This window comes from Macaca mulatta, chromosome 4 (genome assembly GCF_049350105.2).
Source record: "Macaca mulatta isolate MMU2019108-1 chromosome 4, T2T-MMU8v2.0, whole genome shotgun sequence".
Lineage (NCBI taxonomy): Eukaryota > Metazoa > Chordata > Mammalia > Primates > Cercopithecidae > Macaca > Macaca mulatta.
In genome coordinates this window covers 12,730,211-12,754,375 of record NC_133409.1, presented here as the reverse complement: position 1 = coordinate 12,754,375, position 24,165 = coordinate 12,730,211, and the positions used below count along the sequence as shown (strand labels likewise).

Here is a 24,165-nt window from a genome sequence, read left to right as displayed (position 1 = left end):
GTTCAATTCTTCCTAAAAGGTTAGCTGCTTACTGAATTGAGCCACTAGCGCTTATAGTATCATGGAGAGGAAGCTTTTTTCTTTCGTTGTTTCCTATCACTTTCGTTAGCTTCAAGGATTTGGGATCTAGAAGTTCATTTTCCTCTTCTTTCTCAGTAACTAAAACAGTCTCAGTAGGAAATTCTGTGAAACTAAACGGCGTTAAGTCTTGCAAGTCTTCTTTTCCCATGCCCTTAATGAACCTCATTAATGAGACAGCTGGATTAATATGTTACTAAGTGGAGACAAGCAACAGCTTAAACTAAGATCACACTTTTCTGTTTCCAAAACAACTGTTCTGCCACGGGCAGAGAACAACTCTTGCTAGCCAAGATGTAGTGACTGAGTGTCTAAACCACACATACTTGAAGAACAAGAATGTTCATTTGAGGTGGCGTTCCTGAGGCAGACACTAACACGGGTCTCTGGTATGCAGCTGCCAGGCTGTGTTTACCGCGCACACTGACTTCTTTCCCGGCTGTTCCATGACGGGAATTGAAATGCTTTCTGTGCTATTATTAGCCACTCCACAGAACTCCTCTGAATGCTAAAGGCTTATTATTGTCTGGCTCTTTTCATAAGTCTACAACTCTCTAAGGCATAGGAGCCCACTCCCCAAACTTCCTGATAAGACCCACGGACAAGTTCTAAAGGCCTAACTTCAGACTAATTTTTAGAAAACACTGCCTTCGCTGTGTCCGAGGGACTCTGTATCTTTGCTTTCATTAGTTACAAAGAACTTCTTGACTTCTGTCTTAATTTCATTATTTGCCCAAAAGTCAAATAGAGAAGCTAAAAACTGCATTCACTCCAAATAGCCACTGAGAATGGCAACATAGCCCCAAAAGTTACAGTGGAATCTTCAGAAATTGCCAGACATTGTTACTTGAGATCACTTGAGAGTTTTGCATGTATAAAACCCCAATCCCAAGTGCTTGGCATTTCTAATTTAGTGGGATATAATAGAAAGAGTTAAGGGCTGGGGGTGACAGCCTCCTGTCTGATCCTTACATAGTGAGCACTCTCAGTGTTGGTAGGAGAGATGGTAACACGAAGTCATCGGTTCATATCTTGCCTTACTCCCAGGATCGTGTATCCACTGAAATAATGTATGTAGAAAAATCTCCAGCCATCTGTAAATGTGAGTAGCTGTTGTTATACTGAACAGTAATGTTGTAGACAGCAGTTCAGGCCTGGCCTTATGCACAGATGCTTCAGATTGTTGTGGGGATTTATGAAGCTCTAGGGAAGGCCACCCAGGGCTGAGGCTAAAGTCTGCATATCTTGATCAGTATACATTTTTTCCTGGTCCCAATATAGTCAAGGAAATGAACTGTGTTGAGAGAATGCTAGTAAAGTGTTGGGTGGGCCTGACTCATCCTTTTCCAAATGTTGGGGCACGGGAATGACAGAGAGCTGCAGGCTTACATTACATTGAATGATAGTTTCATGATCTCTCAAAACCACTTTGAAGGCATAGTCATTGATGTCGATGGGGCAATAGGATCTTTTGGAATTACCAGATTGAAAGACATAAACACATGGGTCCATTAAGGAGAGCTGGGGGTGTGTTTCTGAGCTTGGCATCAAGGCTGATGGGGCCTCTGTCCAGCAGGGAGAGACTGAATGGTGGGTCTGATTCTGTGGAGCAGATGCTGTATTTCTGCCTCCAGAAAAAGCCTCCAGCAATCCAATTGGATATCTCTGTTCTTTTCCAGCTCCTTACGTGACATACCTAAATAAAGACCCATCAGCCCCATGCTCTCTGACTGATGCACTGGATCACTTCCAAGTGGACAGCCTGGATGAAATCATCCCCAATGACCTGAGGAGGAGTGACCTGCCTCCCCAGCATTCTCCCCGCAACATCACCGTGGTGGCCGTGGAAGGCTGCCACTCATTTGTCATTGTGGATTGGGACAAAGCCACCCCAGGAGATGTGGTCACAGGTGTGTCCTAGGCAGATATCAGAGTTCCCATGATCTGTAGGTGGGAAATGTGGACAATAAAGAATGATGGATGAGTGGATGGGTGCATGCATGGATGAGTAGGTTGGATGGATGAATGGGATGATGGGTAGATGTCTTCCTTCAGCTGGATGAAATATAAGCAACAATGGAAGCCTCATGGGGTAGGGTAAGGAGTACTGGATGGAAGTCAGAAGTCCTAAATCCTCGTCCCAGATTGATTTGCATGATCTTGAGCTCAGTACTTCATCTTTCTGGGCCTTGGTTTCCCCATATGCAAAACATCGCTACATCTCTAACGTTCTGTAATCTTGCAAATGGCCAGGGAGTCCAGCTAGCCCCTTGCCAGATCAGATCCTGCAGTGAGCATGACCATGAGCTCCCACTGGGCCACACAGCTGTCCCTTGTTGGAGTCAGCCCTGGGCTTGTGCCTCTGCCTCTTTCTCTCCTTTCACATCTGCTGGGTGCTTCCAGACAAATCTGGGTGCTTCTTGGCTCCTTATGTGGGAATTGGAGGTGATGAAAAAATGCCCGAGGATCTTGAGCCTCCTTGGCCTCTGAGATGTTTAAGTTCACTCTGCCAAGGACATATTTGAAGATACATCTTGAAATTTAAGTTCTTACAGAAAGAGAATTGATATTTTCTGTGAATAGTTGCAAATTTTTTTTTCTGGGCCTCTGAGCTGTGCAAGAGGAAGAAGTATGGCTGTGGCTGTGTGTGTCTCTGACTGGGAGGTAGCAGTCGCATTAGAGGTCAGAGTTCAACATTCTCTGCCATTATTGTGCTAGTACAGTTCATATAATTCAAAATTTCTAGTGCTTGTCTTGGTGTTCCCACTATTGTATCTTACAATGAAAAAATGTGTTCAAGAATATCCAAAGAGCATCTTCTCTTGTGGAATTTGTATAGCAGTACAAATGCTAGAATAAGGGACATAGAAAAGAAGGCTTCTGGGTGTTCTGCCAGGTGAGACTGAAAGGCCTGGGGTGCAGGGAGGGTGTGGAATTAAGGAGTTCAAGTCTTTAGCGGAACTAAAAGTACAGTACTGGGTAGGTGATACATGGACAGCCATGAAGTCCATGGTGTTCCAAATAGAATGCAAATCAATCAATGGAAGGAGGAAAGCTTGTAATCAAACAGCCAGAACATCTTTTTATTAATTGAACACACTTCTGTGAATGGTAATTTTTAAAAGCAAGCAAGAAAGCATGCAGAAAAAATAATTTAAAACCTTACTTTAAGCTGTTTAGCTTTTGACCTCTTGCATAACAGATATTACTTAACATAAATATATCACTGCATCCTGATTCAAAGGGCTTCTAGGAAACATTGGCTGTAGAATGAGAGTGCATTGGCCCCGTTAAACGTGCCTCAAGGGTTCTTGCAGTGAAGAAGCTTTCAGGGAACTCTCAACAAATGTCCCTGAGATTTAATTCAGATGTAATTTCTGTATTGTCCTGTAGAGGTCGGGCTTCTGAAACACCCATACCCTTTAATGGCGTTCCAAGCCATTCAAAGCTCCCTGAAGCCTTAGTGTCCTCACATGCCCCACCCTGCACCTCATCCGAAACGAAACCTCAGAGCCCTAATCATGAGTACTCACGACACTAGCATAAATAATATGGATGAGGTATTTATAGGGCACTCCCAACACAGAGCTGTGCCAACTCCTGTCAAGCTGATTACTGTAGAACACTGCAGCATATGACGCCCTGTGGCGTGGGGGAAAACACCAGACTCCACAAGGCTCAGAGAGAGAATAGCGGCAGCTTGTCATCCATTAGTGAACCAAACACCGGCTCTTTCACCTGCAGAACAACTAAGCCAAGTGGATACATCCTAGACTTAAACGAAGCATCACATTATCGGGCCCCCTGCAGGGCATCTGAATCCTGCTGGCTACATGGATGTTGTGTGCTCTGCTCGTTTTCACCTGCCATTCTTTCTTTCACAAGCAGTCAAGTCAGTGTGTAATGAGGTGGCGCCCAAACAGTGTGAAACTCCTAGAATTCCTGCCTGCAACCTGTTGCTTTCCCAAATCACTCCTGAAGAATGAAGTTATTACTTTATTAGGAGCGATTCTGTAGGAAATCACCGATGTGATGACCTCTTAGTTTTTCAGGACCAGCTCATCAGTCACTTTCAGGACTGGTTTTGATGAGAACAACAGAGAAATCAGGAGTTATGCTGTGCTCAGCAAGCACCTTATCAAAACCCCAAAGCCCTCAAAACCCAGACACAGGATCAGCCGAGAAACCAGCCCCTTACATGGGAAGCGCGGGGTTCTGATGGAAGCCAGAGGTCCAAGAGTCTGAGCTTTGCCAACTCCATTGGAAGTCGGGTTTCCGTGGCACACATGTGACCTCTGTCCCCTCTGGGTGGGCCATTGTGTGCAGCACCAGCTGAAGCATGCAGGGCTTGACTACACTGTGCCAGAGGGGAAATGCTGTGGGGAGGGCAGCAACTCTTCCCAGGTTCAATGACTCTCCTCCAGGGAACAGTGTGGGGAGGGTTCCAGGGTCCAGTTTACCTGGCTTCCAGGCCCAGCTTGCCCATTTGTTAGTTGTGTGACACTAATCAGTGTCATGTGATGTGACACTAATCTGATCGTAGGGTGCTAAATAAAATCACATGTACCTCTTAGGTACATTTGATGTTATTGATCTTTTCCTTCTTAACTTGTGTGATCTCTCTCAACCTCTTCATCTCCTCCCAGGCTTGTACAACATTCAGTGGTGGAATTTCTCACGGCTTGGTCCTGGGGCCTCTTTTCTTCTTGCTCTGTCTTCTCTCCCCTCAGAGTCTCATCCATGCACACGGTTTTAATTCATCTCAGAAATGAGTCATTGATTTATATCTCAAGGCCAGGCCATCATCCTCTCCTCTGAGCCCCAGATAGTAAAATCAGATGCAAATGGTAAAATCACTTGATGTCATCACTGGGATGTCTCCAGAGCATCTCAGACTTGGTGTATAAAAAAATCAGACTCATCCTGGCTAACATGGTGAAACCCCATCTGTACTAAAAATACAATAAAATTAGCCAGGCGCGGTGGCGGGCGCATGTAGTCCTAGCTACTCGGGAGGCTGAGGCAGGAGAATGGCATGAACCCGGGAGGCGGAGCTTGCAGTGAGCCGAGATCGCGCCACTGCACTCCAGCCTGGGCGACAGAGTGAGACTCCGTCTCAAAAAAAAAAAAAAAAAAAAAAAAAAGTCAGACTCACGATCCTTCCCATTCCCAAATCTGGCCCTCATCTGTGTTTCCCATCTCGGAGAACTGTCCCACTTTCCACATATTTGCTCAAGCCTGAAGCATCTTCAAGTCTCCTTCTATCTCACTTCTATAGTCAACTCATCATTAAATCTGGTCAGTGTTGCCTTCTGGATTCCTCTTGAACCCATCTATTTCTCTCCATTAGGCGGTGTGCTCATCTAAGCTATTGCCACCTCTCACCTGGCTACTGTAAGAGCTGTCTAACTAGACTGTCCCATCCACATCTGCACTCCCACGCCCAATGCATTCTGCATTCTGCACAGGAGAGATTTGTTGAATATGCAAACCTAATTGTATAGGTTTAATGTCTTAACTGTCTTTCCCTTTCTTTTGGAATGAAAAGCAAAAGCCTAGCTTGGTCCAAGGGTGCTGCCTAGTTTTCCCACCTGTGCTGCTTCAGCCCCAGCTCATGCCCCCGCTTCCCGCCACTTACGGTTTCCAGTCACACTGCCTTCTCCTGGGTCCTCCCTCTTCAGTGTCTTGCTCAGGGTTCCCACTACCTGGAATCCATCCCACCTCCTACCACACAGCTTATCTGCTTCTTATCCTTCAGATGCCACCTCCTTTACTGTGACCCCAGGGAAGCTCCATGGTGGGCCAGCTCCCGCTACACACCTTCTCACAGCACTGTGGACTGGTCCTGCAGAGTGCTCAACCTGGCTGTATAATTCTGTTTCCCAGTGCACCCTGCTGCTTCATGAGCTCTTGGTCACCACTTTATCTCCAGTACTTAGTATAATGTCTGGCAACTAGTAGTTGCACAATAAATATTTGTTGAATGAATCAATACATGTGAACTTAGACAAGATATTTAACCTATTGCTAAGACTCAGTTTCCTCATGTGGCAAAATGAGGAAGGCAATACCTGCATACTAGGATCATGAGGATTAATCAAATCAAATTCAATCGAGAGTACCTTGTTAGCATAATGTGTGGCACAAAGAAAGTGCTTGACAAATGTTTTCTCCTTCTGTGTACACATAAGAGACCTAGGATATGGGATGCGCTGAGCTGTGGGAAGCACTTCACTTTGCCTCCTGGGAGAGCTGTAAAGGCTGGGCAGGTGTCAGGGTCAAGGGCACACCGGCTGAGATCTGTTATTAGCAAGTAAGACAGAGCAGGTTGGACAATAGAAAGAAGAGCTGCCTCACTGCTGTGATTAGACTGTGAGGGCAAGGGCAGCACAAATACTCAGCAATGAGAAATAGCAGGACAGCCTTCACCAAATGGGCATGGGACCCCTGGGCATCTGGGATCTCTCAGCCCCACACACATGCACAGCATCCACCAGCAACTTTCTTTGTTTCCTGTGCAGGGCAATAGGAAGCTCTTAAATACATGTGTGGAGGGTACTTGTTTTTTCTTCTGCTTCTTTTTTCTCTGTGTGGTCAAGATGAGACGTGATTAGTTCTGAGACGATGGGGAAAGCTGGGGAATGAGCAAGAGAAGTAGGCGGCCAGCAGGTCATCAGGAAGTGTCTTAGTTTTGTCATCCCCATCTGGATTCAGCAGAAGGTACCAGCGTTACATCCCATCCTGTCCTACAGTGCTGCGTGCCCTCCTTCCTGCAGTTCCCACATGGAGCTGCATCTGCAGCTTTGCCTCACTCCTGTCCTCAGTGGGTTACATCTTGTGTGTGACTTGCTTCCTTGGTGCCCATTAGGTTCTTTCCTGTTTCCATTTTCAGGTTACTTGGTTTACAGTGCATCCTATGAAGACTTCATCAGGAACAAGTGGTCCACTCAAGCTTCATCAGTAACTCACTTGCCCATTGAAAACCTAAAGCCCAACACGAGGTATGATGTGTCGGTCATTTAGAAACAAAAGATTAGAGCTGTGTGCATAGTTGCTGATATGCTTTGGTTGGAAATGAAGGGAGGAATCTAAATGTTTTTGTGATTTCTTTGAATACTCTGTTTAGTTCTAGTAGAATGTTAATGCATGCTTACCATATGCATATAAGTTTCTTAGAAGAAATGACTGTATGTATTGTCATTGTTAGGCTATTGTGCTTATATTTTCCTCTCTGTTTACTTAAACACTACCTGCCATTAGGGAAAGAAAAGTTGTTCTCTGTGTTGAAAGAATTGGTCCATTTTTCATCCCCAACATTGTGGCACTAGGCATTGTAACCTTCATATGTGAAAATGGAGCCGCAATCACAGAACACTTTAATGAACTGGTTCCCAAACTCTATGATGTAGAAGTTCACATCATTCAAGAAAGATGCATTTTACACATTGGTAGAGGTTATAAGCATGCCTTCATAAACTAGGCATGGCTGGCCAGGGAATCATTTTGGAAGCCAGAGTTTATGGCCCTTGGCATGAATAGGCAAAACTAGTTCCCAGGGGCACAAAGAGAGTGACTCTTCATTCCCCTTTTATGCCTTCTGGTTTTGGTGGTAATAACCTTCAGAAAGCTCCCGGGCGGGTGAGCATGGGAAAGCACCAAGCACTTGATGGTCAAGAGTGGTGTGCTGGTAAAGTGGCTCTCTGGAAAAAGAGTTCCCTGGTTGATACCATTAGCCAACTTCTGTGGTGTAAATACTCCCACCTGTGGCCAATTTTAAGCCACTGTGGGCTTGCGGAGTTCCTGAATACTTAATGACTGGCTCTCACAAGCTGGTACAAATGGGTCCAGCAGACCTCTGTTGTGGGGAGCCACCATATTTGCTTAGCAAAGAGCTCGAAGTGAGGTGATGGCGCACCCGAGGCCTCTCATTTTCTACACAGGCTGAGGAACATGGAGGAGGCTGGAACAAAATGGCCCTCATTAGACAGGCATGTGGTAAAGGGGGTAGAATCTGGGCACCAGCCGTGGGCACCGAAAGGCTACTGAACGAGCTGTGAATTTTCCTCAAGACATTTTAACGTGCCATTTGGGCCCACTTGAGCTGAGCTTTCATAAATTATTATGAATTTTGGGATTTGGCAAATAAAAAGCAAGTAGTAAACCAGGAAGCTGAGAAAGCAGTTTTTTCTCTTTTTTTTTTTGCTTTTCCCTAGTAGTAATGGCAAATTAATTTTTTAATCAATTAGATAAAACAAAACCAAGAAAATTAGAGAAAATGGAGTCACTGTCCTTTTTTTTTTTTTTTTTTTGCGTGTGCAGAGTGACAGTGCTTTTGCAGCACAGCCTCAGTATCAAAAAGCAGAAAGAGGCCTTCCAGAGGCCTTGCCACAGAGCTAATTACAATAGGATCTGAATCACAGCCTCCTGACTCACCGAGTCTAGCGTTCTTTCCACAACTTCTGCTGCCAGACTGATGTTGAGCTTTGAGTCATGTCAGGAGGGTTATGTAGGGCGATGGTTTACTCATTCTTTCAACAGGTATTAGAGAGTGTACACGGCTCATTCAGTCAGTCCTTACTACACACTTCTTGAGTGCGAGGTGGAACATCTGGGCTGGGCTGGGGAAAATACACATGGCCCTGCCCTCAAGGAGCTTACAGTCTGGTGGAAGAGGCAGATTTTTTAAAAAACCAACATAAATATAAACCTCCCTGAGTGGGTGTTGTGAGGGAGAAGTACACCATGCTTTGAGAGTATATAACGGGGGGATTTTTTTTCTTTGTGAGCTTAGGGATAGAGAGTGGAGTCAGACAAGGTTCTCTGGGAAAGTAAATCTGCATCATAAGAATCAGTCATCCTGCAGAGTAGGCTGTGCTCCCAGCAGAGAGGATGCCTTAAAGAAGGGTGTGCCCTAGGAAACAAAGGAGGCCAATTTGGAGGAAGGTTGAGGAGAGGCACGACAGACAGTGCCAGGGGCCCTTGGGTTGGCCCCACACACACTCAGCACCTTGAGGCAGAGGAGGAGCTGTAGCTGCTAATCTCCCTCTCCTGAGGTGCCCACCTGCTTATGTGCTCTTCTGGTAGAGACACTCACAGCTCCTCCTGCATTTCCTCAAAACCCTTCTGAGCAGCTGCTAAATTTTAGAGCTAGGAAAGTGCAAGTGTGATGTAAGGACACTCATTTGCCCCTGTGTCACCAGAATGCAGATCATTTCCAGGGAACTCACTTTGGTCGTCTCAGTCCTCATGGGGGCTCGCTTGAGAAACCAGCTTCTGAGTCAATCCAGGGGAGACCAGAAGTCAGTCTACCCCAAAGAGGGGCCAGGGCATAAAGGTGAGCTTTGGTTATTTACAATTAGACCTTGCTTTTGACTTTAAGTGAGCATTGTCTACCTTAGACACCAGACAGACTCCCAAAGAACTCTTTGGAGTCTGCGTATTTTAAATCCATACTTAAAACACACAGACTTGTCACAGTTGAGGCTGTTCGAAAGAAGGTGCCAGAAGCTTAAGAGGGTGAGGCATGGATTGCTTTTGTTACTTGGCTGAGGCAGAGACTATTCAGAGTATGAAATGTATACTTTTGCCCATCGACAAAGTTTCATGTGAGTTTTAAAAATGGAATGTTAACTTTTTGCATAATTTCATGTTGTTTTCCAGCTCAGCATATTTAAATTTACTTTGACACCTTAGGTGAGGTTCTAATGGGAATATGTCTTTGGAATGGTCACTTGTGAGTTTCTGGAGGCCTAGAATCATTGTGTCAACAGGGAAGGTGGATTTGGAGAATATTTAGGTTTCAGGGTCAAAACAAAATGGATACAAACAGATCCATCTGAATAGTGCTTCTCAGCCCGTCAGTCACCCTTCTGCCACCTCCTTGATGGCATAGAGGCACTTCCCTCCATAAAGTTGACTACTCAGCAGAAGTGTCCCATGGAGCCCCTGAGTATGCATCCTTCCTTATGTTTTAATTTCCTTTTTTAAGCGAAAAAAGTATCTGTAAAGTTTGCCCAGGACCACAAATGTATGCCAAACCCACTGCTCAAACTGCCTGCAGAGTTTTGCCTTAAATAACTCCACAACCACTGCATAAAAGTATGCGTCACTGGGAAAACACGAGCTGCGGAGTGAATTGAGATTTGGAAACTCATATGTTCTTAATTGTGCATATCTTTTTATTTAAATTGCAATAAAAAAGAATACTCCTAAATAAGATGCAAATGGCTTAGGAAGACTAATTTTACCCAATGGCTTTTCTTTGCTTTCTGTTTAATCAAACCCAAAGTAAAATATCTCTTTTCTGAGGCCAGAGACGGCCTTGGTAATCCAGCAGCTCGGAAGGCTTGAGGCCGGGGTTGGTACAATAGGCCTAATAACCCTTTGCTCTCTGAATATGAATAGTTCACTTTTTAAAAATGTAGTGCATTTTAATTAGTACATAGAATCTGTGTGCCTGACTTCATCAAATAAATCATTTTATAACATTTAAGTGTGACATTCTTACTGGCCAAAAGCCAGAGAAGAGGTCCCTTATGAGCTCTCTAAAATGACAGAGCCACCAGGGACTCTTTACCTCTCTTTTCATCTGTAAGTAGCTGAGCACTAAAAGAGCATGTAAAATATCTAGAATCAAGAGGTGAGGAAAGCACAAAGATTAAGATATAGTGGGACACAAATGTGGTGTTGGTCTTTATTACTTCTCTAAACACCGTTCTTTTTCTTTTGCTTGCAAGAATGCCAATAAGATGCTTCGAGACTCAGTCTCCCTCCAGATGAGCTAGTTGACTCAGGCAGCGTGCTTTCCAGCACATTCGCTCTTCCAAGACAAAGTTTAGTCCTACAGAAAAGCCTCTCTCTCTGGATCTTTCCCCCTTTCCCTTCTTGGACTTGTTTCTCTTTCCTTGAGACGCAGAAGCTCATAACTCAGTGACTTTTAAGGTGGTCCCTTCCCAGCTCCAGAGCCAACCACAGCATTTCTCAGTGCACCCAAGATACCATTGCCGTATTAGCTTCACTGAAGAGGCAGCCTCCAGCCCGGTTCATCCTCTCGCTGTCAACCTTAAGTTGTGTGGTTGCTGGAGCAAACGTCCTGCTCTTCTACATGGCCTCCAGGGATATAATTAGGTTATAATTTGAATTCTGCTTTGTAGTGTTATGCTCCACCACCCTCTCTCTACCGGGCTGTGGAACTGAAGCGGAGACCAGAGTCTTAAACCTGAGCGAGAGCAGGGCTAGAGGAGCATCTCACCAGGGATGAGCTCAGGAGAGCCTGCGCAGAGCAGGGACAGTCCTGATGCGAAGGAACGCGTGGTCACCAAGCAAACTGTGTTGTAATATGTCCCTATTCTATTGCCATTAGCACGAAGGAACACATGCTCACCAAGCAACCTGTGTTCTAATATGTCCTTTCTATTGCCGTTAGCCATGTGTCCCTGCTATGTTAATTGTATTATTTAGAGAATTTATTCAAAACTGAGAAAGTTCAGGAAAAACATGAAGAATCACTAGTGCTATGTGCATTTGTGAAAATTAGAACTCAAAGCCTGTCACAGTTTAGGTGTTCAGCAGTTCGGGAGTCTGTTTCATTACACAGAAGTCAAATACACGTTTCTTTCAAAATATATTTTCTTCCAACTTCAGGTATTATTTTAAAGTGCAAGCACAAAATCCTCACGGCTACGGACCTATCAGCCCTTCGGTCTCATTTGTCACCGAATCAGGTATGAGTGACTTCACATTCTGATTTGTTTTACTTTTCTAAAAAATGAAATAAATAATCTAGAATGATGGCTACAATAGAATAAATACTTACTTTTCTATTTAATGAGCTCATGTTGGATATCTGTTTCTAAAGTAAACATTATTTGCTTTGTGCTAGGTTAAAACTTGGATAATAAAATTAAAAGTAGTTTTCATGGGCTCTGTGAGGAACAGAAAGGTCAAATTCCAATGAAAGGAAAAAAATCTAGATTTCAACAACATGGGAAAGATAAAGTTGACTCTATCTGTACAAAATTTAGTTGCAGAGTTTAAAAAAAATTATTGCAGGCACCTGAAGAACACGCATGTCGTGTGGCTGACAGGCAGTTGCCTCTCCAATGAGCCAAGACATTGGATGCCCCCTTTAGTAGCAGGCAGATATATCTTCAATTAATATTGAGAGGTTAATTACAATATCATTCAGTCTTACAAGCAGTGTCATTCAGAGCATGCCCTTGCATTTTTGGGGTGCTGGTGGGCAAAGCTCTCAGTCCCTGCAAGAAAATGTTCTTGGTCAGGGGTGGTGGCTCATGCCTGTGATCCCAACACTTTGGAAAGCCAGGGTGGGAGGATCTCTTGAGACCAGGAGTTCAAGACCAGCTTGAGCAACACAGGGAGGTCCTGTCTCTACAAAAAAAGTTTAAAATTAGCCAGGCATGGCGATGCATGCCTGTAGTCCCAGCTACTCAGGAGGCTGCAGAGGGAGGATGGTTTGAGCCCAGGAGGTTGAGCTGTAGTGAGCCATGATCACGCCACTGCCCTCCAGCCTGGGTGACAGAGTGAGAGCTTGCCTCTGAAAACACAGTTCCTATGGCCTGTGGTCTAAGGTAGCACATGCAGAGCCAGCTACTGTGATAGTTCTTGGCCTAGAGACTTTTCCAAGCAGGAAGCCAGGCTGAGTTCAGAGCAACCCAGCTGAGCCAGCCCTACACCCAGCTTCCATTTGGCTAAATGACCTTCTGCATGCAGCCTGATCCCAGAAAATGGGTCATTGGAAGATATTTTTAAGTGTCATGATTTAAAAATCTACTGAGTCAAAATAAATGAAAACATAAAATCTTTTGTAAGAATATGCTTTATACCAGAAATGTAGGCAAAGGACCTCAAACTTGTCTTCATCTCTTTATTTAAGAAATATGTGTCTGTTAGTAATTAGGAAAGAGCAAGAGAAAACCATTATCTGTGGTTAATTTGCTAAAGTAAGGGATGTGTCTGTGATTATGACTGCATTTTCTAAAAACAAGGTGGACCTTGGCAACTATCAGAATCAACATGAAAAAAATGTTTAAAAAATTTCAAATCCAAAAAGCTGTCAAGAAACTCCGACCTGAAATCTTTCTGAGAGTAAAAGTGATACACACGTAACTTCTGGAGCTGCAATCTAAAGTTTTGATAAAACAGCTGTCTTCTACCTTCTCCTCCAAGAAAAACTCCTCATTCATTCTTTATGGCCTCCGAGGGGTGGGTGAGGAAAATTCAAGGCCCCACCCTACCATCTGAATAAGAATCTCTCTAGGAAACGCTTTCAATGAGCTCCCAGAGGAGCCGCACACACATGAAAATTGGACAGTTACTTGCTCTGGTCATCTTCCTTTATTCCATCAGTTTATTCAAGTTTCTCCTTCATTTTGTGCTACTCTGCTGAAAATGGTTAGGCAAGCAACAGGAACAACAGGAAAACGATAAAGTCAGTGAATTATGGCGTTTGCCAAACATAACAATCTGAAAATTAATACAGAAAGTAAACGTAGTGTGTGACACAGGCTGTGCCATGAGGTCAGGTCTTGTTTTCTGTGCTGGCGTCATTTTGTTTGTTTCCCTCCACCTGCCCTGGGGTATTTGGGATGTTTTTTGGCAGACTGTTGAACTTCATTTCAGAGCAGGGGAGCAAAGCAAGCATTGGACACTTATGGCTATGGTGTGTCCCTCTATTTTGTGGCTAGCAGAGGGCATCAGAACAAGTGGTCTGTACAAAGTGCAGGCTAGGGAGATTTGGGGGTGATGTAAATCTTTTGCATGCCGATTTTGGTAGGATTCCATGAACCTATGCAGGTGTGAACATTCATAGGAGATATACTGTAAAAGAGCAATTTGCTGTATGATAATTTTTCAAAAATAAAAAAAAAAAGAATCGTCCAGATTTACCTAGTTCATGACATTTTATAAAAATAAACTTTTTTGGCCAGGCACGGTGACTCACGCCTGTAATCCCAAAACTTTGGGAGATCGAGGCGGGCGGATCACGAGGTCAGGAGATCGAGATCATCCTGGTTAACACAGTGAAACTAAAATACTAAAATACAAAAAATTAGCCAGGCATAGTGGCGGGTGCCTGTAGTCCCAGCTACTCGGGAAGCTGAGGCAGGAGAATGGCGTGAAGCCGGCAGACGGAGCTTACAGTGAGCCAAGATTGCGCCACTGCACTCCAGCCTGGGCGACAGAGTGAGACTCCATCTAAAAAAAAAAAAAAAAAAAAATTAGCCAGTAGTGATGGCACATGCCTGTAATCCCAGCTACTCATGAGGCTGAGGCAGGAGAGTCGCTTGAACTCAGGAGGTGGAGGTTGTGGTAAGCTGAGATCATGCCATTGCACTCTACCCTGGGCAACAAGAGCGAAACTCCATCTCAAAAAACAAAAACAAAAAAACCCAACTTTTTCTGAAGCAGAATTCCTTAAAAAGCTAGGGTCATATTTTCTTAAATGGTGTTACTTGGGCTAAGGTAGAGACAGGTTTTACATTTGTTGAGGTATAAATGCCATACAGTAACCTGAACATACTTGAAGTGTACATCTTAGTATATTTTGAGTTGTGCTTATATACCCATGAAGCAATTGTCACTGTCAAGATAGCATATCCATCTCCTGACAGTTTCCTCCTGCTACTGTGCAATGCAGCTTTCCCAGGCCCCTTCTCTCTCCAGTTTATAGGCAACCATTCATCTGCTTCTTGTCGCTATAGATTAGTTTGCACTTTCTAGATTTGGGTATCAGTAGACTCATACAGTATGAACTCCTTTGACTGGCTTCTTTCACCTAGAAGATTGAGATTCATTTTGAGATTCATCCAAACCATTGTGTGTATCAGTAGTTCACTCTCTTTTACTAGTGAGCAGTATTTCCTTGTATGGCTGTGCTACAGTTTGTTTACCTAGTCAGATCACCTGTTGATAAACACTTGTGTTGTTTCTACTTTTTGACGATTACAAACAAAGTTACTATAAACATTTATGTGGAAGTGTTTGGATGCACATGTTTCCATTTCTCTTAGATAAATGACTGAGTGGAATGGATGGATTGTATAGTAGGTGTATGCTCACCTTTTTAAGAAACCACCACACTATTTTCTAAAGGTAGACAATTTTTTAAAATAAGTACTGAATTATTTTGTAATACATAATATCAAAACCTTATTATTTTCAGGGATCCACAGCTTCTAGGTAAATAGCAACATGCTCTAACTAGAAAACAGTATTTCTCCAAAGGAAATGTTTAGAAAATAAAACCAAGGGAAATGTTGGCATCTATCAAATCTTATCTTTTTCTTCATTCTAATTTGGTTAGCTCTTTCAGTTACACTAACCATTTAAAAAACTACATGATTGTGAGATATGGCACCAAGTCCATTATTTCTTTTTCATTCTACAGATAATCCTCTGCTTGTTGTGAGGCCCCCAGGTAAGTCTGTCTTCTTGATAATCTGGACATTCTGGTAATCAAGTTGAATATTGAATATGAGATTGTTGTGGTTACGCACAATTAGAAAGTCTGGACCATTTTCACAATTTTCTGTTAACTTCTATGCTTTCCTTTCACTCTTCATCCTGATCTTCTTTACTCTATGGGAAAGAATGACCTGGGAATTTTAAAATAGAGCCATAGCAATCAACACGTATGAAAAAACATCATGGAGTAGCCAGTCCTATGAAACAGATGCTTTATTTTCACGACTCATTTGAATATTTTAAATCACTGAAAAGGTAGCAAAGTGCAACAAGTCAAACAACAAGTTTTACTTTGTTTTTCAAGGAAATTGAGAAAGCTTTGTTGCTTAAGTGCAAAACAGGTCTTCTGAGTGGCAAGAAGTGGAGTCCATGCAGAGGGACCTGGGGACAGGACGGCATGCCCCTAAAGACCAAATCTGCCATTACAGCTTATTTTCCTTGCTGTTTAAAGACTTCTTAACTCTGAGAATCCCTTACTGAAATGTGAATACTTTAAATACGTTCAGGTGAAAATAATGCCCCAAATGTACTTTAGTACTGAAAAAGACAGAGAAAGAGAAGGAGGGTGGGAAAAATTTGCTCAAAAAAGCCCTGCAAGGCCGGGTGTGGTGGTTCACACCTGTAATCCCAGCACTTTGGGAGGCCAAGGTGGGCGGATCACGAGGTCAGGAGTTCAAGACCAGCTTGACCAATATGATGAAACTAAAAATACAAAAATTAGCAGGGCGTGCTGGCATGCACCTGTAATCCCAGCTACTCAGGAGGCTGAGGCAGGATAATCCCTTGAACCCAGGAGGCGGAGGTTGCAGTGAGCCGAGATCGTGCCACTGCACTCCAATGTGAGTGACAGAGTGAGACTCCATCAAAAACAAACAACAAAAACAACAACAAACAAACAAAAAACAAAGCCCTGCAAGGAACGGAAGGCCCAGGAAGGAAGTCCAGTTTCCTGGCACTTTGTGAGAGCAGACACACCGTGGAGTGCTTACGCTTAGCAGGTGTGTTTTGTGTTGTCAAGGCGGTGAGCCTATCTGGATCCCATTCGCTTTCAAACATGATCCCGGCTACACGGACTGCCATGGACGGCAATATGTGAAGCGGACGTGGTATCGAAAGTTCGTGGGAGTTGTTCTTTGTAATTCACTGAGGTATAAAATCTTCCTCAGTGACAACCTGAAAGGTAAGTCTTTGCGCATGGTTGGCTATGAAAGGTATGTAACATTTTGATTTTATCAAGTACTAACTTGGCATCACAGGTGCATCGGAATGTTTATGAGGGCTGGAACTACGATTATGGCTCACTCTGCCTCTAATGCAAACCAATTTTACAGATTCTACTTTGAGGATACTAGTTTTTACACTGGCAACCCCAAAATATTTTAAAAGATTTAACATGTTGGCTGGGCTCAGTGGCTCACACCTGTAATCCCAGCACTTTGGGAGGCTAAGGTGGGTGGATTACTTGAGATCAGGAATTCAAGACCAGCCTGGCCAACATGGTGAAACCCCTCTCTACTAAAAAGAAATAAAAAATGAACAAATGAAAAATTCACTATGTCTTAGGAATGACTGGCTATGAGATTCCAAAATTCTGTTAGAAATCTAGGTTGTTGTTGGTTTTTTTTTTTTTTTTTGCCACTAATAGAATAATAATGAGTACGAGCCCGAGCTGGAATAATTGAGGCAAACTTTCCTCTCCAGCCCCTGCCACAGCCACAATTTTACAGAGAAAAAATGTAAATGGTGGAACATATATTGGCAGTAATATCTGTTCTGTGTCCTAATAAAAATCACATTGTTTTTATCATGGTAGGAGATTAAAACAAAGAATAACCTGAGTGCCTTGAGCTACTAACACTTCCAAATGCGATTTCTATTCAGCTGGCTTTTCACTCACCCACCTACACAGCAAACTTGTTTTTTATTTTAAAACTTGCACAACTTAAAATTTTTCAGTGTATACATTGTTAAAACTTTACCTCAGCTGGTCTACATTTTGTCATTGGTCAAAAATATATTTTGAGTGTTTTTTTTCTTGTCAGCAGTTATCATTTAAAAACTGTCAAAACAAAGTCCCCCCCCTTCGACCCCAACCCTAGCAATTTCTGTGTATATGCTTCTCCCAACAAGCACAGTCTGTCTCTCTCTCTCTGCTCTTTTCTTTCTCTTCCATCACTGTCCTTTTCCTCCCCTGCTTCAGAATTCCTGGGAGAGGCTGCATAACCATGTGTCATATCCCAGGATTGGGAGAAGCAAGTTTGTCCTACTGTGCAGCCAAGACTCAGGACCATGGACAGCGTCTCATTCTACAGGCCCGCCCCCTCCTAGATAAATAGATTCTTCTGTTTGTATAGACCTTCCTGCCTTTCATAATTTCATGATGTATTCTCCAACTACCATAGTTTTCATCATTCCTTGCTTTTAGTACTAAGGAATAGAAAGGTCTACTCGAAACTGCCTATAGTTTTAATGCTGTAGTTCCCACTTACTGGACATTCATTAAGGATTTCGCATATTTTGATCTTGCTGAATTCTTACAACCTTTATGAGATTGGTGCCGTTATCACCATTTACAGACATGAAAAGTATAGCACACACAGTTTAAGTAATATGCTCAATTCAGAAGTTCTCCAAAGCTTGTGAAAACTCTTAAACCAGTTGTGACATTCTGTATCTAGTCATTGACTCAATCAATTCCTTCATGCAGATACATTCTACAGCATTGGAGACAGCTGGGGAAGAGGTGAAGACCATTGCCAATTTGTGGATTCACACCTTGATGGAAGAACAGGGCCTCAGTCCTATGTAGAAGCCCTCCCTACCATTCAAGGTAATACAAACAAATGCCTGATATATTACCCTGGGAGGTGGGAGAGAAGGATTAATAGAGAGGGAAAATCCACAGTAGGTCTGCCTTTGCCTTGTCATTTGAAGATGGATGTTGGGAGCACTTAAGGTCATAAAAATAAAAATAAAGAATCAACAAAATAACTTCCATTATGTATGGGTGAGGGGGTGAGCCTCAAGGAGGGGGGGAATGGCGTAAACAAAGGTACAGAGAAGGCAAAGATAAACACACATGCAGACCCCCCGTGATATGTTTCAGGAGGTAACGTATAAGCTATTTGATTGTGGCATTATAAGGTGAAGACAAATACACTAATCTCAAAAGTTAACAATTTAATGTTATTAACTCTCTTGGCCTCCAAATGAATAAACAGAACAACTGAATGCAGTCTAGCCTTTTCATTATGCACTCAGCTCTGAGTGATCAGGCATTTTCAAGACATGAGATGTTCTGATTTGCTAAATTTTTAGATTGGAAAAAATACTGTAAGTAGGTACATGAGTTACCCATTTTCAAAAAATTAAAATACAGTAAAATACAGAAAACAGTAAAATAAGCATATTAGTCAAGGTTCTCTCATCCAAAGAAACAATCAATAGGATCTATCTATCTATCTATTTATCTATCTATCCATCCATCTATCCATCTCTCTCTGTATCATCTATCTATATCTACCTATCTATCCATCTACATATGTGTGTATGTATCCATCCATCTCTCTATCCATCTACCCATCTATCCATCCGTCCATCTATCCATCTATGCATCCATCTATTATCTATCTATCATCCATCCATCCATCCATTTATCTATTATTCATCTATCTACCCATCTACTTATGTATATATCTATCCATCCATCTATTCATCTATCTATCCATACTATCTATCCTTATATTTAGAACTGCCTGTCTATCCATCTGTTCATCTGTTTGTCTAGCTCCCTATCCAGCATCTATCTATCCATCTATCTATCCGTCTATCCATTTATCTATCCATCCATCCATCTACATCTATCTATCTATCTATCTATCTATCTATCTATCTATCTGTCTGTCTGTCTGTCCGTCCGTCCGTCCGTCCGTCCGTCCATCTATCTATCTATCTATCTATCTATCTATCTATCTATCTATCTATCTATTTATCTAGGTATCCACCCATTTGTCTATCCATCCATCTGTCTGTCTATCTATCTATCTATCCATTATCTATCAATTCACATCTATCTATCCATCTATCTATCTATCTATCTATCTATCTATCTATCTATCTATGTATCCACCCATTTGTCTATCCATCCATCTGTCCATCTGTCTGTCTGTCTATCTATCTATCTATCTATCCATTATCTATCAATTCACATCTATCTATCTACCTATCTATCTATCTATCTATCTATCTATCTATCTATCTATCTATCTATCCATCCATCTATTCTATCTGTCTGTCTATCTATCTATCTATCTCTCTATCTATCTATCTATCCACCTATTTGTCTATCCATCCATCTATCTATCTATCATCTATCTATCTGTCTATCTATCTATCTGTCTGTCTGTCTGTCTATTTATCTAGGTATCCACCCATTTGTCTATCCATCCATCTGTCTATCTATCTATCTATCTTTCCATTATCTATCAATTCATATCTATCTATCTATCTATCTATCTATCTATCTATCTATCTATCTATCTATCTAGGTATCCACCCATTTGTCCATCCATCTGTCCATCTGTCCGTCTGTCTGTCTGTCTGTCTATCTATCTATCTATCTATCTATCTATCTATTATCTATCAATTCACATCTATCTATCTATCTATCTATCTATCTATCTATCTATCTATCCATCCATCCATCCATCCATCCATCCATCCATCCATCCATCTATTCTGTCTGTCTGTCTGTCTGTCTGTCTGTCTATCTATCTATCTATCTATCTATCCATCCATCCATCCATCTATCTATCTATAGATTTATTTTAAAGAACCATCTCAAACTGGCAAGTGCAAAATCTGCAGGGTAGGTTGTCAGGTTGGAGATCCAGAGGAGAGCTGATGTTGCAGTTCAAATCCAAAGGCCGCTTGCAGGCAGAATTACCTCTGGTTAGGGGAACCTCAGTCTTTTTCTATTCAGGCCTTTGACTGATTGGACAAAGCCCACCCACATTATGGAGGGTCACCTGCTTTACTCAGTCTGGTGATTTAAATGTTAATCTTGGCCAGGCACTGTGGCTCACAGCTGTAATCCCAGCACCTTGGGAGGCTGAGGTAGGAGGACTGCTTGAGCCCAGGAGTTTGAGACCAGCCTAGGCAACATAGTGAGACCCCATCTCTACAAAAAATAAAAAAATTATCCAGATGTGGTGGTGCATGCCTGTAGTCCCAGCTACCCAGGAGGCTGAGATGGGAGGACTGCTTGAGCTGGAGAGGTCTAGGCTGCAGTGACCTAGAGGTGAACTAGTGATCTAGAGGTCTAGGCTGCCTTTGGGTCAAAGAGTCATTTGGTCTGTCCTACAAGCCTGTCTTGGTTTTGTGACCAGACTGCAAGAGGACAACAGCCTGGGCAACAGAGCAAGACCCTGTCTCCAAAATAAAGAAAAAGAAATGAAATAATAAATGTTAATCTCATCTAAGAAATAGTTTACAAAAACATTTAATGTTGGATCAGATATGTAGCCTAGTCCAGTCGACACATAAAATTAACGATTACAACAAATCTACAGATTATATCACCTTTCTTCATATTTTTCTGGGTCTTACAGTCCCCCAGAGTTACTAGTGCCTGCATTATCCATATTTCATGGTGTCCCTGTGACTGTGGTCATGGGACTGGCCCTGAACAGAGCTGCTGGGTACTCAGCACACTCACTGGTGGAAGGGCAGGCAGTTATTTATTTGGCGAAAGTAAACAGGGCCAAGAGTATGAGAGCAGTTACTGAGTTTCCAAAAACGTTTTGAGAAGGTTGGAGCATCCTCCTACTTCAAGGGAGAAATGGTCAGAAATGCTACAGGATTTCTTTGAGAGATTTCCTTGAAAGGTCTAAAAATCTACCCCAGAGTCTAGGAATTAAGCCTTGGAGGAAAGAGGTAAGTTGGGGACCCTGAGCTCTGTGAGGACGGGGCAGGCATCTGGCTCAATGTTGTCCATCCAGGTCAGGGCCTGCCCAGTAGTGAGTGCTGACTAGCAACTGGCTAAAATTATCCTCTTCTGTGGGGAGATAGAGATCATGCCATCCTAGCTGTGTCACACACGTGTGGAAACAGGACGATCTCTACAGATCTGCTTGGAATAAAGAAATACTTTACACTCAGTCACTGGGCTCCTATGGAGGAGGCCTGAGCTGGTCCCCAGCTCCATCATGGCCTTCGAGTTACAGCTGGGCCTTCCCAAAAGGCATAAGAGACAGGTGGGGAAGACCCCACCCCAGGCTGGGGTTGGGGCTGGGCCTGAGGTCCTGGCCCTTCCCCAGGGCTATGACAACTCCACACAAAAATGGTTCAGTTTATTTGGAAGTAGCATTTTGTCACAAGAACAACTTACCAGAGGCCTTCTGTCTGAAGGAGGCTGTAAAGATGGGTTTTACCTGTTGGTTTAGGGGCCTCTGATTCTTTTCCCCTCTCCTGTTGCCCTTCCAGGCTACTATCGCCAGTATCGTCAGGAGCCCGTCAGCTTTGGGAACATTGGCTTTGGAACCCCCTACTATTACGTGGGCTGGTACGAGTGTGGGGTCTCCATCCCTGGAAAGTGGTAATCACAGGACCATCATGCTGCAAGCTTGCCCTGCCCAGCCTCACCAACTAAGTAGCACTAGGGGCTGTGAGCAGACAGCCAGCGTGCTCAGTCCTGCTGCCCCAGGTGCCAGGAAGGCCACAGATGGACACTGGCCATTCTGGTCATCTCAGTCTGGACCTCAGTCCCACTTCTTGGCCTGGACAATGAACAGGATTCAGTTTTGCTGTTAACTTTGCTTCTCCACTTTTTTTTTGTTTGTAATAGCACATCACAGAGACATCAGAAACCAGCAGCTGATTCAGTATGATTTCCAGACTTTTTAGGCATGAAATTCGGATACTTCAGTATTTCCAGGAACAGCATATGCATGCTGTTCTTGCTTCATGGAATGCTACATGCTTTCAGTTTTTCTCATTTTGGATTTCTCCAAAACTAGCTGAATTTAAGCTTCACGTCCCTTTGTATGCAGTAGAACCGAATTACTAAAAACACTGCCAAAGAAAATAAATATATCCTACTTGAGATTTACTCTATGGACTCACCCACTGCTAGACTAAATGTATCAAATCTTATTTGTAAATTCTCAATTTTGATATATATATGTATATATGCGTATACATATCCACACTTGTCTGCAAGAATATTGATTAAAATTGCTAAATGTGTACTTGTTCACCAGATAAATGTGTGTGGGACTTTTTGGGCAAAAGTGTTGTATATTAACATCTTTTAGAAGCATCCAGGGATACGTACTATGCATACTCTAGAAACAGTGGAAGGTGTGCATTCTTTTTGTGGGTGCTGCGGGGCTCTGAAACAATGAGGAGAATGAGATACCATCAGTATCAGTACTAGAACTGGCCACACCATTGACCGCTGCACACCAAATGCTTTCCACCTAAAGCGATGATCTTTCCACAGCCACAGGGAAAATATATTTGTTGCCACCATGGAGGCATATCCAATATGTTCCAGATGGGTAAAGATTTTAGGTCCTAAATGGTTTAAAAGTCTTGTTTTTAAGAATTCTCTTTGTCTTTCCTTCTTAGCTCAACATCTGCTCATTGAAATAGAAGCACCTTGCCTCTCTTGACTGTAGCACAATAGGGTTTATTTAAAGACATTTCATTCTGATGATGATGATTATTATTATTATTATTATTTTGAGACAGAGTTTCACTCTTGTTGCCCAGGCTGGAGTGCAGTGGCGCAATCTTGGCTCACCGCAACCTCTGCCTCCTGGGTTCAAGTGATTCTCCTGCCTCAGCCTCTGGAGTGCAGGCACGCGCCACCACACCCGGCTAATTTTATATTTTTAGTAGGGATGGGGTTTCTCCATGTTGGTCAGGCCGGTCTTGAACTCCCGACCTCAGGTGATCTGCCCACTTCAGCCTCCCAAAGTGCTGGGATTACAGGCGTGAGCCACCACGCCCAGCCCTCATTCTGATTATTTTTAAAACATGCTGTCTTTTCCATGAGCATGACTGGTCCCTGTCCCTAAGGCGGCACAGTGCCATGGTGAGCTTATCTTCTTTCACAAAGCTGTCAGCGGAAGAGCAGCCATGGTGGAAATGGGCTGGAGGAAATTGCTTTTCTGGGGTCTTTGGGCTGCACCCCTATGCAACCCATTCAACTGCAGAATACAGTCCCCGCTTCTGGAGTTGATGATCAGTGCCAGCACTGAATTGAGGTGAAACCTGATGTGTCTGCTAGGTTTGAAGGTAAAATGTACAAGGAAGGAACTTTGCAGCCTCCTTGTGACAGATCCATGATGTCTGATATTTTCCTCGTGTTCTACAAGCTCCTTTCTACAGTCAACAACCGTAAAGAAAATACCAGCATTCTGACCTCCCGGAAAAGTACTAGAATTCCTTAGGGAGACACATCATGTGTTACCCATGTTTCAGTTTGGAAAATAGGGTAGGAATCTTTAAGCAGCTTTGCGGTCTCTTATACTAAAAAGGGACTTCAAGAAGGAGATGCCCTATTTTTCACACTAATCCACATTCAAATATGCTTGC

General features: G+C 43.0%; 1 protein-coding gene across 4 annotated transcripts in view; it reads left to right on the top strand.

Moving 5' to 3' along the window:
• FNDC1 (fibronectin type III domain containing 1) overlaps nt 1-22,828 on the top strand; it is a 102,675-nt gene extending 79,847 nt beyond the window's left edge. For all 4 annotated transcript variants that reach the window (XM_077999228.1, XM_028847010.2, XM_015137625.3 and 1 more), the window contains 7 exons: nt 1,758-1,988; nt 6,971-7,079; nt 11,722-11,801; nt 15,488-15,517; nt 16,583-16,744; nt 18,272-18,394; nt 22,048-22,828. In XM_077999228.1, the coding sequence (XP_077855354.1) occupies nt 1,758-1,988; nt 6,971-7,079; nt 11,722-11,801; nt 15,488-15,517; nt 16,583-16,744; nt 18,272-18,394; nt 22,048-22,163 (851 nt within the window). In that variant the 3' untranslated portion in view covers nt 22,164-22,828. The remainder of the gene's footprint in view (nt 1-1,757; nt 1,989-6,970; nt 7,080-11,721; nt 11,802-15,487; nt 15,518-16,582; nt 16,745-18,271; nt 18,395-22,047) is intronic.
• Nucleotides 22,829-24,165: the final 1,337 nt, after the last annotated feature.